At 44.5% G+C, this 18363-nt stretch overlaps 1 protein-coding gene across 1 annotated transcript in view; it reads left to right on the top strand.

Moving 5' to 3' along the window:
- The first annotated feature begins 6584 nt into the window (after nucleotides 1-6584).
- Nucleotides 6585-18363, top strand: part of NWD2 (NACHT and WD repeat domain containing 2) — a 191917-nt gene continuing 180138 nt past the window's right edge. The window contains exon 1 of the mRNA XM_036852643.1: nucleotides 6585-6735. Within this exon, the coding sequence (XP_036708538.1) occupies nucleotides 6585-6735 (151 nt within the window). The remainder of the gene's footprint in view (nucleotides 6736-18363) is intronic.

Below are 18363 nucleotides of genomic sequence, written 5' to 3'. Positions count from 1 at the left end.
CCTTATTAGCACAATTATTCAGAAAACGTGGCAAAATTCTATTTTGACTTACCACTTCTTATTATTATAGTTTTACTCCCCTGAGTATCTTATAACCCAGCAAGTAGTGTTCAAATCATTTTTAAAAATCACTTTTCCCCTCTGTTTTCTTCTAGGACTTTTACAATTTCAGGTCTTAGGTTTAATCCATTTTGAGTTGATTTTTCTTCATGGTGTAAGAAAAGGGGACATTTTCATTCTTTTGCATATGGATATCTAATTTTCCTGACAACACTTATTGAAGAGACTATCCTTTCCTCATTTTGTATTCTTGGCACCCTTGCTGAAGATTAGTTGACTGTGTATGCATGGGTTTATTTCTGGGCTCTCTATTTTGTTCCATTGGTTGATGTGTCTGTTTTTATGCCAGAACTGTACTGTTTTGATTACTATAGGTTTGTACTATAATTTGAAATCAGGAAATGTGATCTGAAAAACAAATGTGCTTTGTTTTGCTTGCTCAAGATTGCTTTGGCTCTTCAGAGTATTTTGTGCTTCTCTATGAATTTTAGGATTGTTTTATCTATTGATCTTAGCAATGAGTTTTTTGGCTATGACACCAAAAACACAGGCAACAAAAGCAAAAATAAACATGTGACATTATATCAAACTAAAAAGCTTCTGCACAGCAAAGGAAATCATCAACAAACCAACAGAATGGGAGAAAATATTTGTAGACCATATATCTTATAAGGGATAAATACCCCAAATATATGAGGAACTCATACAACTTAATAGCAAAAAAATAAAGTAAAATAAAATAACCCAATTAAAACATGGGCAAAGGAACTAAATCAATATTTCTCCAAAGAAGACATACAAATGGCCAACGGATATATGAAAAGATACCAATGAAAAAATGATGACAATGAAAAAATCATTGTCAGGGAGATGTGAATCAAAACTACAATGAGATATCACCTCACACCTATTAGGAAGGTTGTTATTTTAAAAATGAAAGACAAGGGTTGGCAAGGATGTGGAGAAAAGAGAATCCTTGTACACTGTTGGTAGGAAGGTATATTGGTACAGCTTTTATGGAAACCAGTATAGAGGGTCCTCAAAAGATTAAGAATAGAACTATCATATGACCCAGCAATCCCACTCTTGGGTATATATTCAAACAAACTCATTTAAGCTCTCTGAGCCTCTTGTACTCATCTTTAAAACTGAGCTGTTAATAGAATTAAATGATATGGATTTCGCTTTTGCTCAGTAAAAATATAAAAACCAATGTAAATAGGCAATGTACCTAACATTGCCATCCAAGTAGAATGTTTTATACACTATATTATTTGGTTTTCCTAACAACTAGTATAAAATGTATAGAAAATGCAAATGATGTTTATCAATTTGGCCAAATGGATCGTGTTATATATTGGTAGCCATGTGGTATATTATAATTAACCTATAGTTTGGTGTTCAGAGATCCAGTTTTTAGACTGGTTCTACCATCCACCAACTGAGTGAACTTGGACATGCCATTAAAATTGCTTGATCTGCTTTTTCATATTAGAAAAATGGGGAGTAGGGTGGAGTATAGTTCATCCAGAACCTACCTCACAGGGTTAGAATCAAAATGAGTTAACAGGTATGAAAGTGCTTTGTAAAGAGTAATTCTCCAAATAAGTATCAGATGATGGAAGAAGAGAGAAGAGGGTGTCTAAAGGTACTGTATCTGTGACTAATGTCATGAGGTGGAAAAAAAATTGACGATCATAAAACGAAAGTAAAATATTTAATTTAGAAATATAAAATAATCTACAGATTTTTTATTAAGAAACTTACCTTACTTTCTTCTACTTTGTATGACGTACATTGTGCTCTTATAACAATGTAATTGTGTAGAAGGTTGTAAGAGGCAGACTGCTCAAAAAATACATTACACAGAATTGGAAGGGGGTGGATATAAAGTTAGAATTTCTGAGTCATGGAAACATCAGATAGCAATTTCAGAAAGGTGTAACTTTATTTAAAACCAAGCTGCTGTGAATTCTATCATGCTGCAGACACCTCTGAATCAACAATCTCTGTTGGCAAATTGTTATGCTGACAAATTCTCACATACACTGAAAATTTCCATTTTGTAAACAAGTAAGTGGGTTCCTGATGGTCTGGATTATATCCTGAGCTGGAACTCTGGAAAACAGATTCCTTGCTTGAGTGACCCTGTATAATCCATTTCTCATTTTAGCAAAGAGATTCAAATATTTATCACCCACATCAGGGAGCAACTGTGAACTTTAACGTAACATTAAGATTAAAACACTTCTACAAGTTTGGGAAACACAAAAACACATGGTTGGCATCACTGGCTAGATTTTATGAAATAGAGTAGTATGGTGTGTTAATTTGGTCATGTTTATAACACTAGGGGCTCTATTTCCACTTCTATCCACAATAGGAAAAATGCAGAACACCGGTCCAGAAGCATCCAGGCCAGAATATTTGATGTACAGAAATGCAAATGTACATGCAGGTGAATACAGTTTGGATGATGTATCTTCCTTCTGCTGGGTCAGAGTCAATGTTCTTTATGATCACCACACCCATTATCTAAGCAGAGTGAACTGAACATGTGATACAGCCATGCAGCGGGGTGAAAAATCACCAGCTTTCACAGGAAAGGGAAGTAGGTGAGGTACATTTGCATACCATGGACTTTGGAACAAGCAACCTGCACATACATCACAAGAGGTATACAAGGGACAACAGTGTCCAAGAAGGGGCATCAAGTGGGAAGATGAGAGGTATTTGGCCCAGATCCCAGATACAGTGGGATTAAATGAGAAACCTATTAAAAGCTTTATACAGTGTCTAGCTTACAGACGTTTAACATATCAATATTATTAGACATTAGTTTTCTTTCCTCCTGTTTTATAAAATTACTTTGTGGGAGGGGCATTATCTATATACTAAGGGGAGTTGGATTCCTTGACAGCAAGGAATCCTTCTAGCTTTATGAGTAGAATGCACCTGGCAGTAATTTAACCTTTGAGCAGCCGTGTTTTATCAAGGCCTGGCATCACTGTTTATAAAGATAGTAACCTCTTTGTGGTCCTCTGGCCTGCAAATTGGGGTGAGTGAGAGGATGGAGAGGGGAATACCTGTTCCTGATCACAAGCTTGGTCCCAAGCCCATTTTTCATGTACTTTTATTTTCCTATTTCTATTTCTAGGTGCTTTTCTAGATGCTCCAGACAACTTCAGGGATGGTATGGGTTTACCTGTGGTCTTATGAGGAAAAAACAGGACCCAAGGGAAACAAGGAATTTGGAAGTCTTTGTCATCAGATCAACATCCTACAAGTTGGAAGAGTCTAGTCGTGTGTGATCTTGTGGCAGAACTTCTTTCCTATTTGGTCTGTGATAACCAGCCTTCCACACCTGTGAACACAGGCCTGAACACCTATTTTTCAGGTTACTAAAGATGCCAGCCAGGGTCAGACCTGGGCAAAATTAGAAAACAAATGTGGTGTGTTAGAAAGACTACTGAGACAGGGGCCCCAGTACCTGGATCCCGGCTCAAGCATTAACTAGTTATATGACTTTGGGTAAGTCATTTCTCTTTTTTGAGCCTTGGTTTTTTTGTGTGTGTAAAATGGGAGTAATAATAACATGTTTGTAAAGTGTTTTAAACAGATAAAAACAGAGCAGTCTCCATACTGTAAGTCAGGGCCTGCCTTCCACATTCATGCCCACTCTTTCCCTTCCCTTTCCAGTTCCTCTCCCTCGCCACCCTCCACTTGTACAGCCTACAGTTCCTCAGGGTGGGAAACAGATCTAGTTAATTCATAACAAAATGTTTGCACCGTGAGTGACTCTTCCCTTATGCCATCTGCATGCTAATGGATGAATCTCTGTTTTTAGGCTATCCAATGTTAGCAAGAGACAGAATGGAGGAAGGTAGAAGTGTGTGTTTGGGGGGCAGGCAGGGGGAGGTTGGGTATCCTTAGGTAGAAACCGCCCTGATAACCCAAAGACAGCAGCCTGCTCTACCTGACACAAAGCTGGCTGTGCTGGGAGCCTTCGGAAGCTTGGTCCCACAGATACTGTGAAATTCTCTCTCCTCTGCATCCTTGCTCTGCAGTGACACTGGCAGATGCTAAACTTCGGCCTGTGTAGAACACTTAATTAGGTTATAGAGGCTGCCAAAAATCCCAAAGTCATCCTAAGAAAGTGAAACACTTTGAGATCTGAAACAAAGGTCAGAAGACACAAACACTAGTTTGATTTTTAAGAGAGAAACCACCAGATAAGGAGGCGGGGTGGGGGGGGTTGGGCGGGGTGATGGATGAGAAGGAGAGGAAGGCAGGTGGGCCTTTGACAATCTGGCAACTCCTCGTCAGTCTCATAAACAACACTGAGATCAGGCATAAAGTGGTCCTGGCTCTCCTTTCTCCAGTAACAAATACTGTATATTCATAAAGGATGATACTGTAATAGACACTGTATATTCATAACCTCTTCCAGGGAGCCCAGTCCGAACCTCCTGGGACAACAGGAGAGCTTTCAGAAAGTTGTCCTTACTGCTGAAGAAAGTTCCCACCTGGGAGTAATGAGGTTGGAGAGAGGAAGGAGATAATTTGCTAAATGGGATCAGTTGAACTAATACATGGGCACGTTCAAGGTTTCTCTATTGGTTGCATCAAATTATTACAAAGTAAGGACTGCTGTCTGCCCCCCTGGTTCTCAGTACTGAAGAGGCAGCCTTAAAAACCCAGAGACCCAATTCTCCAAAAACATTACCCCAGAAAGTGTGTGCTGGTGACGCGGCGGGGTGACAAAATAAACAGCAGTGCATAGGACTTCACTGCCACCAGCAGGGCCCAGAAGAAGTGCAGGCCAGGAGGAGGCCAGGAGCTGCCTACAGCAGAAGCCCCAGGTGAGAGGCTAAAACTAGCAGCTGAGCTACCTTCACCCTGTGCCCACCCGCCCCCTCCCCAATCTCAAAGATTTGGAAAAGCTATTCCTCCTCACTAAAAGACAGGAGTTCCTGCCCTAAAGCTCAACATAAGGGGTTTGGAGACCAAAGTCCAGTTAAGGCTCTAAGCACGCCCTCCTCACTTCCGCCACCCCACAGCACAATCACACTTCCTTCGTGCCCTGGGATTTGCAGAATTTGGGAGGTGCAATGAAGTGCGGCCCGGAGATGGCAATTTTATGGCTCGGTCCCTTTACATCTCACGTCACCCCGGACGTGGATCAGACCCCTTGCACTGTCCACCTCACGCCCCGACCCCAGGCAACAGTCCCCCATGCGCTCTGGCCACGTCGGATCAGCGTCAGGTGGAGCCAACTCACACTCTGCACGAACTTGGAAAAGCTGCTCCACGCCGACTCTGATCTCTAGCACCTGGCTCCAATCCGTGGCCACCTGCACTTTGCGGGACGTTGCGCGCGGGGCGGCGCTCCCCGGAGTCTGCACTGGCCTGCGGAGCCCAGGAGCGCGCCAGGGCGCGCGGGGCTCCCGGCATCCTCCCGTGCGGCGGGGCCCCGGAGCCTCCGGGCTGGCGGAATGGCCCGGGAATGCGCCCGGGCGGGAGCAGGAAGTAACCCCTGGAGACTTAGAGACCTCGGGAGGGCCCGCTGCGGAGATCGGCTCTAGGAAAGGTTCCCTGACCACGCGGCGAGGAGCACGTGAGCGGCGCTGCTTCGCTATAAAAACCCCCGGCTCTGCTGAGCGTGGGGAGGGAACGCAGCGGCGGGACTCGCCACCTGCGCCAAGAGAAACGGCGACTGTGATACTCCCTCCAGGACGCCCGAGACGGTCCCGAGTTTTGGTGCTTCGATCCCTGGGAGTCCGGGCTCCGTGGTGCGTCTAACTTTGAGGCGGAATTCCCAGCACTTGGGCAAAAAACGCGCAGACGCCGGGATGCGAGCGTTTTTGAAAATGCTCAGGGCTTGTTTGACCTTTAGTAGAGTTGGAGGAGGAGTATCAGAAATCTCGGGCTAATTTCTTTCCGTTCGTCCACCGAAGAGGCAGCCAGGAGCGCCCGGGCTCGCCCTCAGAGAGCCCCCCGCGCCGAGGGCCCCCCGCGCCAGAGCCGCCCTTAATTTAATTAAGTCGCGGGATATTCCTGTGCCCCGCGGGAGGCGGCTGGCGATAAACTCCGGACGCCGTTTGTAGATAAAGTTTGGTCCGCTCCACTTGCCCGCTCTGTCCGGGCCCCGTTGACCGCCCCCTCCTCTAGCGGCGGGCGCGGGCGGGGACATGGCCATGGGCTCGGCTTCCCGGCGCAAAGGGGCGCCGCGCGCGTAGCCGCCGCCACGCTGACCTCCCGCTCCCGCCGGCTACTGCGCTGAGCCCTGGCAGCAAGCGAAGGCTGACGCCCAGAGGGGCAGGAGGCGGCGGTGAGAGGGGCCTGAGGGTCCGTATGGCCGCTCTCCGCCGGCCGTTGGTGTGCGCCACGGAGCTCGCCCGCGTCGCCTCGGGCTCGGAGCGGCTCTGAGCCGCGCCGCCGGCGGGGATCGACCTAGCCGTTCCGCGGAGCCGCGGGCAGGAACCCGAGGAGCGGGAGTCGGCGGCTCTTCCTCCCTGAAGGCAATGTGGCCGGCCGGCGCGGGCACCAGGCTGCCCTGTCCCCGGGACTCTGCGCTCCGGCGGGCGGCTTTCTCTGGGAACCTCACCGCCCTGCCTTCTCACCTGATGCCAGCCGGCCGCAGCGTCCGGGTCTTCATCAGCGCCAACCCTGAAGGTAAGTGCCTCGCTTGCGCTTGTCCGTCTGTCCTTCTATCCGTCTGCGCGGCGGGAGCCAGAGTGCGTGCCATGGCACAGCCGGGCGCGCCGGGCGTCCCCGGGGCTCCCTTTCTCTAGCTAATACCGAGGCTGTCCTGAGCGCTTGGGACTTTAATTTCAATCACTTTTCTTCTTCCCTCGCTCATTCCTTCTGCCTGCTGACTTCCCCTGGGACACCCATTTCTCGCCCCCTGGGTTCTTTTCTCTTGGTCTAAGAAATGTCCGAGGTATTCACAGACGCTTCTGGAAGCTTCATCCTGCCACTCCCCACCCCCACCCCGTTTTTCTTTCCTTTAGCGGTTTCTTCTCCGAGGTTATCGTGAAACGCAAATAAGACGTCCTCTCGCTCTCTCGGCTCCGCGGCAGATTCCTGAATGGGGGCTCCCTCCTCTGCCACTTGTTCAGGCCGAGGCGAAGTGAGAGCATGGGGTTCCCCGAGGCTTGCCTCTTGCCGGTGTGCTAGTGGGACCCTTTGTCTTGGGGAGCTAAGGAGACCCTTGTGAACCCAAGATCCGCAGAGATCGAGGGGAAACGCGCTGTGCGGTCCCGAAACAGGCTGACGCTGGTTTCCAGGTGGAGCGTTCAGGATGAGTTCATCTCTACAGTTGGGTCTTGGGCTAGATCGCCCCGGTCTAGAAGTTGGCCTTCTCAGTCGTGTTCTAGCTAAAGGCTGGGGACCTGGTAGCTGCTAAATGAAAACTTGTTGATTTATTGCATTCACAAACCACAGCGGCTGAGCTCCGGGTGGTCAGTTTCTCTCTCATCACTACCTATCAATTCCCAGTCCCGAACGTTAACTTTCATTCCCAGTAAGTGAAGAAAAAGTAGGATGCATTTGACTTGGCTTGGATAAAACTGTAAGAGTTGCTCTTTCCCAGAAAAATAAATGTTTGGCCCTAAGATGAGTTTATAGGAGACTGAAATAGGCGTGTGAGATGGGAAACTTGCTACACTCTAACAAGCCTTGGTTCTGACAAAGAAGTAAAGGAAAAAAGAAAGTTAACAGTCATATGGATAGAATCATCATTTTAAAACCCAAGGTTCTGGTTGCTTGTGAAAAGCATAAAGAGGACCTATAAAAAATAGCTTTCTAAAAACATTACTCTTTCATAAAACGCTAGCAGAAATTTCAGGTACAGTTCACCTTATGACAAGGGGATTGGGAAAACAATCAAATAGGTAGATAACCCCCAGTGATTAGTATTAGAAGGGCTGTATACTTTTGAGGGAGGGTTTGCCTGTCCTTTTATCAGTTTACAACTCAGTTTCACAGCATTTAGTAATTAAGGAGGCTTTTTGAAAGCTGCAGTACATTCTTTAAAATTCCTTTCATCTGAACTATGTCTTGCAGGATTTTTTACTTAAATCTGGATAAAGAAAACTGTGGGGCTGTGCAGCCTGTTGAAGGACCTAAGGAAGTTTGCAACTTAAGTTTTCGGTGTTGTTTTTAAAAATATTGATAAAACAGCAGTATTTGAGAGAATTTAATTTTCCTGAGCTTAACACTTCTTATGAGGTTTTTTTTTTTTTAAGTGTGCTGATGTAAAACCAGTTAAATAACACTTTTCTTTAAACAAGTTGTTTTTAAATACAGGGAAAAGTCTGTTAATATCATTAGTAGTTTATTTTTAAATTTGTAATTTCTAGGATAAAAATCAGTGATAATGAATTTATATCAAGTTAGCTTAATATTGAATTAATATTCAAGATTAATGTCATTTTTCTTAAGCCAGTACATGTGATTCTATAAATTTTCCCATTTCTTGAAATACGCTAGAAGCTTCAGCGTGTATTAATATTAGGACAGCAGACAAGAGAGGGGGTGGATCATGCCTTCTGGTCACTGAGCTGGGCAGCTTGCACATTGATCTTAAAAGACCAGAAATGTGAATCTTACCTGAGAAATTGCAATAGGAGCAGGACTTCAACTTTATCCCAAATGGAGAGCCGAGGGTATATTAAATAGAAATGACAGAGATAGGTTTTTTTTTTTTTAAGAGCCTGAACATGAAGCTTTGAGATCTCCGTAAATGCTCTGTCAGAGACAGCACTTTACCACCAGATCTTTGTGGATATGACTCAGGAAGCAAATGGTTGTGTTTTGGTGCGATCCCATATTAGATTGTTGGCCAATACTCAAGAGCCTCTCCACTGTCAAATTAAGACAAAGAATATTATCTCATGCTTTTCTTTATAAGCGGGAATCCAGTTTATGCTCTAAATAAAAGCTTCTCTGTGTTGAACTCATAGCAGTACTTTTAAGAATCCAGGAAGGATCTCCCTTAGATTGCTTTACAAAGCTTGTATGAAATTTCCCTATCAGTAATTAAGATAATACATGTTTTTAGAACATAGATTAGCTCAGTCAGTAGTTCGGTTTTCGTTCTCAAACCCTGTGAGGATGGTGGACCAGAGGGTGTTCTCCCTATTTTACAGATGAGAAAACTGAGGCACCAGGTTAAGCTAGTTGCCTGAACTCATCTAGCAGAATGAAACAAGCTGGAGCCTGCAGGGGCCTCAAAACATCTCTCTTGGTACTTAGGTTCATGCCTGATTTCTGTAAATGTCTTACACCCATATGGTCAAGAAAATCAGCTGGCTGTAGTCAACAGTGCTGGCCTTCCTCTTGAAGCCTGACAGCCACAAGAAGCTGAGTAGCAGGAAGGAACCATAGCTGCCCTGACCCACTTTACCCCCATGAAAAGGTAGCCATAGGAGCATTCAAAGAAATGGCAGGATTTTCTGAACTCTAAAGGACACATTCCTATTCAAAAGTATATCTGCATCAGACCTGTCCCCACTGTGTGATAGACACTCAAGAAGAACCAGTGTGGGAGAGGAGTAACTGTCCCCCGTTCTCTTGCGTGGACGGACCTTGGACTTCATCTAGTCCCACCTCCCACCAACGTAGCAGTCCCATCTGTGGCATCTTTATTAATCCTTGGAATTTTTCCAGTCATTTAACCACTGTCTCTCTGCCGGAATGGCACTTATACCTCCTTGGAACAGTGGTTCTAAAGCATGTATAAATTTCTCCACTGTGATTAGCCTGAATTGAATTGTCCGTGAATATGCAGAGGAGAAGAGCCTGCACAGTTCTCTCCCTGTGACTGAAATTGGAGGGGCCTGTTAAATAGTATTCCTCTTCTCTGCTTCAGTTCTTATCCAAGGCTCCTTTTCTTATAAGGACACGTCTCATATTGGGGACTCTACTTTCATCATCCCAAAGGCCGCACCTCCAAATATGATCACATTGGGAGTTAGGGCTTCAACATATGAACTGGGGAGGGGGGGGAGAACAAACACTCAATCCATAACATTCTGCCCCTGGCCCCCCTGCAAAATTCATGTCCTCCTGGCATGCCAAATACATTTATTGCATCCCAACAACTGCAAAAGCCTTGTCTTCTTGTAGCATCAACTCTAAAGTCGAAAGCCCAAAGTCTCTACTAAATAATATGTGGGTGAAACTCCAGATAGGACTCATCCTGAAGCAAAATTCCCCTCCAACTGTGAAGCTGTTAGGTAAGTTATAGGCTTCCAAAATACAATGAGGGGACAGGCATAGGATAAAGTTTTTCATTCCGAAAGGAATGAGAAAACTGGGAAAATTGGAAGGAAGAAAAGGATGAAGGGTTCCAAGCAAACCCAAAACCTGGCAAGGCAAATGCCATTAGGTTTTAAGGCTCTAGAATAATCCTTTTTGATTTGATGCTTTGCCTTCTGGACCTGCTGGGGTGGCAGTCTCACCTTTATGGCTCTGTAGGGAGGGAATCACCCACCCAGGCTCCAGGAGGCCCTGCCCCCAAGTCTTTAGGCAGAGGCCACCTCCCCTGTTGAAGCCCAGGTGATGCCCTCCCCCAACTCTGAAACCAAGGAGGCAGCCCTGATGACCTCTGAATCTTTGGGGTCATTCTTCCTTTGTCTTCAAGAAGAACACATGTTCACAGGCAGTAGCCCTGTGTTTCCAATCCTGTAGGGCCTAAGAGGTCTGACAGCCTTCCTTTCTGTCAACCTGTCTCCTCCAGTTCACACTGGCCGTGTTTCTGCTGGGCGGGGGGTGGGGGGGGCGGTCCATGCTTCACACCTATACTCATTTCTTTACCAAATGGTTGTGTGACCACACCCTTACTGTTCTTTTCAGAACAAACCTCCACATGTTTTTTGCAATATGGATAGGCAGAGAGCTTTCAAGATCATCAAGTTCTGATTCCTTTTTGCTTAACAGTTATTACTTCAATTCATCTCTCTTTCTCGTTTTACTATAAACAGTTAGGAGAAACCAAGCCAATCCTGCAATACTTTCTTAGAAATCTCCTCAGCTGAACATCCAGTTTCATTGGTTCTAAATTCTACCTTCCACAAAACACTGTTCAGCCAGTTCTTTGCTACTTTATAAGTCACTTTTTCTCCATTGTCCAATAACATGTTTCTCATTTCTGAGAGTCACCAAAAGGCCTTTGTCGTCGATAGTCTGGTCATGATTGTTTATGTATTCTCTGAGAAGCCATCTCTCCAGCTCTCCTCTTTTCTTTCTGCGCTCTTACCAGAGTCTCCTTTAACAGTCCCTTCATGGCGTTCTTGGCTTTTTCTAGCACGCACCTCAAAACTCTTCTAGCCTCTACCCAGTTCCAGAGCTGTTTCTACATTCTTAGATATTTGTTAGAGCAGCACCCCACTTCTTGGTACCAAAATCTGTCTTAATTTCCTAGGGTTGCCATAACAAATTACCACAGATTGGGCTTTAAACAACAGAAATCTATAGTCTTATGATTCTAGAGTCTAGAGCCTGAAATCAAGGTGCTAGCAGGGCTGTGCTCCCACTGAAGGCTCTAGGGAAGGAACTTTCTCTGCCTCTTCCTACTTTGATGCAAGTCCTTGACGTCTGTGGGCTTGTGGCTTTATCACTGCACTCTGCCTCATCCTCGTATGGGGGAGAGAGAACTCTTGTGTCTCATCTGCTAAGGACAGTAGTCCCATCATGGGACCCTACCCTCATGACCTCATCTAAACCATTATCTCTCAAAGGCTTCACCCCAAAATACCATCACACTGGGGGGTTAGGACTTCAACATGGGAATTTGGGGGGATACAATCCTTCAGTCCATAATAGGTAAAGTCTAAACCTGAAAAAAGACCAAATATTGCCTTTATAACTAATAAAAGCTGAAGCAGGCCAGTACTCCTTATCTGTGATCCTTTGGGCCAGATGCGATTTTGCAATTCCACATTTTTTTAGATTTAGGGGGAAAATGGTGCATATGCTGTTTATTATTATTAATATCTGATAACCAGATATGAATGTGTTTATAAGAAAACATGACTAAGTGCTGTACTGTAGAACTTTCTGCAATGCTGAGGGTCTTTATCTGCATTATTCTATGTGAGAGCACTATTTACATATGGCTCTTGAGCTTTTGAAATGTGGCATGACTAAGAATTTGAATTTTTAATATTTCATAGTGATTGATTTAAATTTAAATAGACTCATGTGACTATCGGCTGTTGTATTGGACACGTAGCTCTAAGTGGGGTAATAAGGACTGTAAGTGGCGTCATGTCCATCAAGGTCAGGTTTTGCCACCATCGACTCAGGTCACTTCAGGTTTTGCTGCCAGATGAATTGAGGAAAAAATTTGTTTTCAACACTGGGGGATTTTGTAATTGCAGGTAAGGGCTGTGGCTCTTTACTGGGGAATGTGGCTTTTAACTTGAGGCAAGTGGGTTTCCCAGTACTGAACCTCAGAATTGCACAGACTTACCCTCTGCATCACAATCAGCAGTGGACAAAGTCCAGACCCCTCCCCATGGACAGAGCTGAGCCCTCTAAAATTTAAGATATGGAGGAGCCGAGAAGAATGACAGGTTTACTTACAAGAGAGAAAGAAGGGGCTGGGCTATTTGTGCTCAGATTTTCCTTCCAAATGCATCCATCAGATAAAGACACTTGTCCCCTGAGGAATAAGTGCTGGCCCTGTCCACGGCTACTAGTAGATCCCTGTGTGTGTCAGGAGACATCTGGCGTGGAGAGAAAGATATCTCCAATGCCTTTTTTGTTTATCCTATCCCCCCACCCCACCCCCCACACACACAGATTTATGCACTGGTCATCTTTGAAGATTGTGCACTTTTGTCCACAATGTTAATGATCGGATGCTGGGTCCATTCCCACTTAGATTTTTTACTTTACTTGTCTTTGCATCTTCCCTGGCTCTCTTCTGCATTCCTTGGAGTCTTGGTAGGAAAGCTTATTCTCCAATTGGCAGAAGCCGCAGTAACAAGAGAGATAATCCCTGCAGTTGCTGCATCCAATGGCCATTGGCTTTAGCTTGTGCTCCCAGACAAGAGGCAGAACGATGTGCATCAAGAAGTTCACAAGAAACCTATGAATATTCTTCACCATGGTTCTTCTTACCTTTCCTACAATGCTAATATCCAGGCTCCTTATTTTTTCATTGTTTTTATGAGTCATTGGAAAAAATAGTTAAGCACAAGAAGCATATATATACTCTTCTGATGCTACAAGAACATCTTTCAAAGTTAAGAGTCTTAAAGGAAAATATTGTGAACGGCTATTTTATGATAAGTGCACACAGGACATTTATAATAAATGAATTATAAAATTTTAGTGGTTGAGTCTTCAAGTCCTTCAGCAAACATTATTCAGGCAGGAGAGAATACTAGATACAAGTACAGACTTGAGAGCCAAACTAGCCAGGTTTGACGACTCCTCAGTCCACCGTGCAATGCAGGGATTTCTTAAGCAAGTTGTTTAACTTATTTGTTCTCAGTTTCATAATCTCTGAAAGAAGACAGTAGTACCTGCCTCACAGGGTTATTGAGTAGATTAAATAAGCTAATAGACGTAAAGCACTTAGAACAGTGCTGGACACTTATTAAACATTGTTTGCTGTTATTGTCCTTATTATCTTTATTAGTTTCCACTGTGATCCAGACACTGCAGGTATGGATATGCGGAGAGGACCAAGGCATTTCGTGCCCTCAAGGGAATGCCGTCTGTGAAGCTATCAGAACTCAGTAGTAAAAACAAAAGCCGTTCCAGGTACTGTAGGAAACAAACATTGTAAGGGTTGAAGGAGTGAAAGTCAGGGCCACCATTAGGCATTTAGGTCACATTGCCAAAGCTGTCACCCAGAGGGCAGGAAAATGTAGAAGCCACTGCCAGGTTCACAGCTGCCGCTGGGGACTGGGTAGCTGGCTGGCTTCTACAAACACGCGCATCTGCCGAACCCGAGTGTCAACCACAGCTGGTGGCAGAAGAACCTCCCTGGTTCCCCTTGCCCTCCAGATCTCACACAGATTGTCCATCTGGCAGAACGGGATTGCATTCGGACCCTGGCCACGAGTATGACTAGGGCCTCCAGGCTTCCAGCCCCTCCACCACAAGGGAGAGAGTGAGAGAAGTGGCACTGGATGTTCAACCCCAAGAAACAGTATCTGGCCTGGGGTGGGAGGGAAAGCATATTCACTCGTTCGCTTATTCAACCACTAATAAGCGAATGAGTGAAGCACCCACTCCATATGGCTGCTGTTCTGGTGCTTAGAATACAACAGTAACAAAACAGGCCAGGTCTCTGCTCTCACAGAGTTTACATGAATCATAAATTATATGTGATGGGCACTGAGCTAACATATGAGCAGAGCATTAAAGAGACAATGAGGAGGAGTAAGCCAGCTTGGGGCCGAGGATGCGGGATTGGGAGGGTGCCCCAGAGGAAGGAGTGTAGAGCCAGGGTATAGAAACTGTTCTATACGATAATTGAATACGAGGCAAAGAGATGGCGAGATCTCTACAGGGAATAGAGAGGGATAATCTTGATTATTCAACGAAGAGCTTTTATCCTTTTGAATAAGAGTGGCGCTGATGTCTTGAGGTGATGGTATTGTTTGTCCCTTGAAAGTGGCTCCTTTAGAATGACATTTGAGAAAGCGTGACTTGGACCATATAGGTACTCTATGTCCAAATAGATCATGACTTTATGTTTTAATAAATCATCTACTGATCTTTAAAAATTCTTGTTACACCATAGCAGTGGTGCATTTGCCATTTTAAAGGGCGTCTGCAAATTTGTATTTTGTTTCAGTTGTCTGTTGCTGTGTATCAACTTGCCCCAAAACTCAGTGACTTAAACCAGTGATTTACCATTTCTCACTCCTGTGTCTGGCTCCTCTGTGCTCCTCCATGAGGGCTCCCTCGCTCCAGCTTATTCTCATCATTCAGGATTCATTGTAGGGGATTGGCTTCCCCAGAGAAAGGAAGTGGAAGCTGCTGGGCCTCTTCAGTCCTGGGCTCCGGAAGTCCCAAAATGTCCCTCTCCCTGCCCCTGCGTCCTATCTATGGGAGTCATTAAGGTGAGCCTAGAGTCAAAGGGAGGGGAAGTAGACCCCGTCTCGTGATGTGGGGTGAGGCATGTGCGTGCAGGGAGGGGAGGATTTCATGGTGGCCAACTCTGAAAGCTACTGAAACTCCCAGTTATAGTGTGTGGTTTCTTTGGCTTGGCTTTGTCGTAATTAGATTAAATGAGATAACACATGACAATGTAGTAAGCTGATAGCCTGACACATAGCGAGTGCTCAACAAGCGTTACTAATCATAATAATTGCTGTTGTGATGATGACGAGTTGTTGAGGCTTGACAGTGACTCTGTAAACTGTACCCTTGTAGATCCTCCCACATTCTGAACTGAGGGAAAAAAGACCAAAGAGTTTGCAGATAGGAGATCAAATTATCACCACTTTTGCTGGTAAAGGTAACACCAGAGGATGCTTTTGTGCTTCCGAACACTAAACATCGGAATGAGACCGTCTTCTGCCCCCGCACTGGCAGTGGGGCTGGGGAGGGTGAGGGGCGGAGGGTCTGCTCCACAGAGCGTGGAGTCTGGAGCGGGGAGCACAGCCATGCTGTCTGCGGACAGACGGGTCACTTCCCCGGGGAGAGGGGTGAGCAGGTGGCTTGAGCTGGTTTATTCTTCCCACATTTTCCAGTCAAACAAGTCACCCTTTAACTTCCCACCCGATTCTGGGGAGGGTAAGCGAGGCAGTAAAGAGAGTCCGGGAGTCTCCCGCTCCAGAAGGGCTTCCCTCCCCTAGCACGAATATTCGCTTATTTCGATTTTAACATTCGTACACGGTGGAAGCCTTCAGCTACCCAGGATCATTTAAATCAGATCATCTAGTTTGACATACCCCAAATTATATCCCAGTGAAATATCTTAATACAAAGAAGGGGAGACAGTGAGCTATAGGGTGTTACATACGTTATATATCAAAGCAGAAATTACATGCAAATATCCATATCAGAATACTTTTGTAAGATAAGTGCTTAGCATGGCTTTGGGAAAAGTCACTTTATCTCTCTAGAAATAATTTGTTTTAAACCACTAAGTTTTGGGGTACATTGATATGCCGCAATAGACAACTAAAAAGTACAAACTCGCAAACACCTTTTAAGATGGTAAATGATAGAATTCCTACAGAGTAACAGGCACTCATCTACAAAGCAGTCGAGTTTGATAAAGTAAGCGGACAGTTCTTTTCAACTCAGGAAATTCTTTTAAGTCTCATTCTTAATGGTCGTGTGATTTAAATAAAAGTAAAACTTGTAGTAGTAGATGACTCACAAGGATTCATAGGTGCTGAGTTATGTACAATCTAAAAGAAAATGATATTAACTTAAAGATTCCTTTGTATAACTTCTTCAGAGCTTTAGTTTCCATCATGTTTTCTGCTGTAATTAAACAGAATTCATTCTACAAATTAACATATGTTGGCTGTTGTATAATTAGAAAAAGATTTGTGTGATACTAAGTTAATGAAAGGTTAAAAAACTGCAGCTTTGGATGCAATTCAAAGGGAATAATACCCACTTCCAATTAAATACTCCCTTGAAATCTCATTTTCAATCCAGAATATTTCGAAGACTTTGACATGGGGGTACACTCAAAGCAGAGAGCAAAGCCCAGATGTCAGGTGTCTTATTCCAAGAGTGATTGCAGAATCTAACTCAGAAATGAAATCACAAAATTGAAAGGATATCCTTCATAATGCTGAATCTGATCCATTATGTATAGTGTCATTCAGAGAGATTCTTGCCCCTGAATGTATTTTCTTTAGATTTTATTCTAAGCATCAGCTGCAATATTTGTTAGATAGGCATTGTATACACCAAACTCCTAACTGATGGGTGTGGAGAGTTACGAAGGACGTAAGAGACACATGCTGCTGCCTTTGTGTTTTAGACTCATCCATCTAGGAGGCAGGGCCAACACAACTGCCAAAAATATCAATGCAAACACTGGCTGTGAGAGGGATGTTTATGTGCAAAGGTCAATTGGAATAACTGGAATCAAACTGTCATATCTGATATCCCAGTCAGGCATGAACTGGTCAAGTTTTGTTAAAAGGGTAAGACCAAGATGTATCAAACCTAAGAAAGAGACCTCTCTACGGTAGAGGAGTGGCCAGTGGGGAAACTGGTCCAGCTGCAGGTGATGAGAACGAGTCCCTCCGCTGAGACCACTGAAAAGAAGACATGAAAAGAAGAGCTCCCTCTTAAGCCCAGGGTCACTCTCTGCGGAAGCCCAAATAATCTATGTAGAGAATCCACTGTAATAACAGTAAAAGGAATATGCAGGAAAAGTGTAAAAAGATCCAGACCTTCCCACCTCTGAGAAGCTACCATTGGTAGGTATGTATATGCAAACTTGTGGGGGATGATTGCATTCATAAAATAGGAATTTCACAGTTTAACGAAATCACTCCGAACTAGTAAATCTTATAAAGTGGGAGGCTTTTGTCACGTGGCCCCCCAATTTTTTGGCACTCCTCCCTTTGACAGGTGGAAACTATGACATCTTTCCTTGAATCTGGGCTCTCTGACTGGTTTTGGCCAATAGGATACAGAAGAAATGGCACAGTGCCAGGTTCTGGGCCCAGGCTTTTAGAAATTGGTCACTTCATTTTCTGTCTTTGAAACGCTTGTTCCTTAGACCCCAGCCACCCTTGAAAAGATCCCTTAAGAGAAGTGAGTGGTAACACCAAGTTGCCAGCAAGGAGGAGGAGCTATCTTGGAAGGAGTCTCCCCCCACGCCCCCCCTGCCCCCCCCCCCCAGCAGAATCCTCCCAGCAGACCAGTGTTGTGTGGAGCAGAAACCCCTTCTCCACCAAACCCCACCCAAACTGCAGATCCAAGAGAAAAATGAATGATGATTGTTTTAATTTGTTATGCAGTAATAGATAAGTAAAAGGCATAAAATGAAACAAATGCACTATAGTGTGGACTGGCTAAGGTGAAAGAATTTGTGGGGCAGATCTGGATTTGCATCCAGAGATTTGTTATAATCTTGGTAAAGCATTTAATTTCCTCAAGCTTCATTGCCCCTCAAACTGCTGAATGTTGAGCATAATATTGGGTTGACCAAAAAGTTTGTTCGGTTTTTTCCGTAACTTCTCATGGAATAATAACAATGGTAAATATCTTACAGGGCTAGCATGAGAAATAAATAAGCACCTAAGACAATGCCTGAAAGATAGGGAGGGCTTAAACATTCTAGATCAGAATTTGCTA

The sequence above is a fragment of the Balaenoptera musculus genome, chromosome 5, assembly GCF_009873245.2.
Source record: "Balaenoptera musculus isolate JJ_BM4_2016_0621 chromosome 5, mBalMus1.pri.v3, whole genome shotgun sequence".
Taxonomy (NCBI): domain Eukaryota; kingdom Metazoa; phylum Chordata; class Mammalia; order Artiodactyla; family Balaenopteridae; genus Balaenoptera; species Balaenoptera musculus.
The sequence above is the reverse complement of the archived record's forward strand: the minus strand, read 5'-3'. Positions and strand labels throughout refer to the sequence as shown.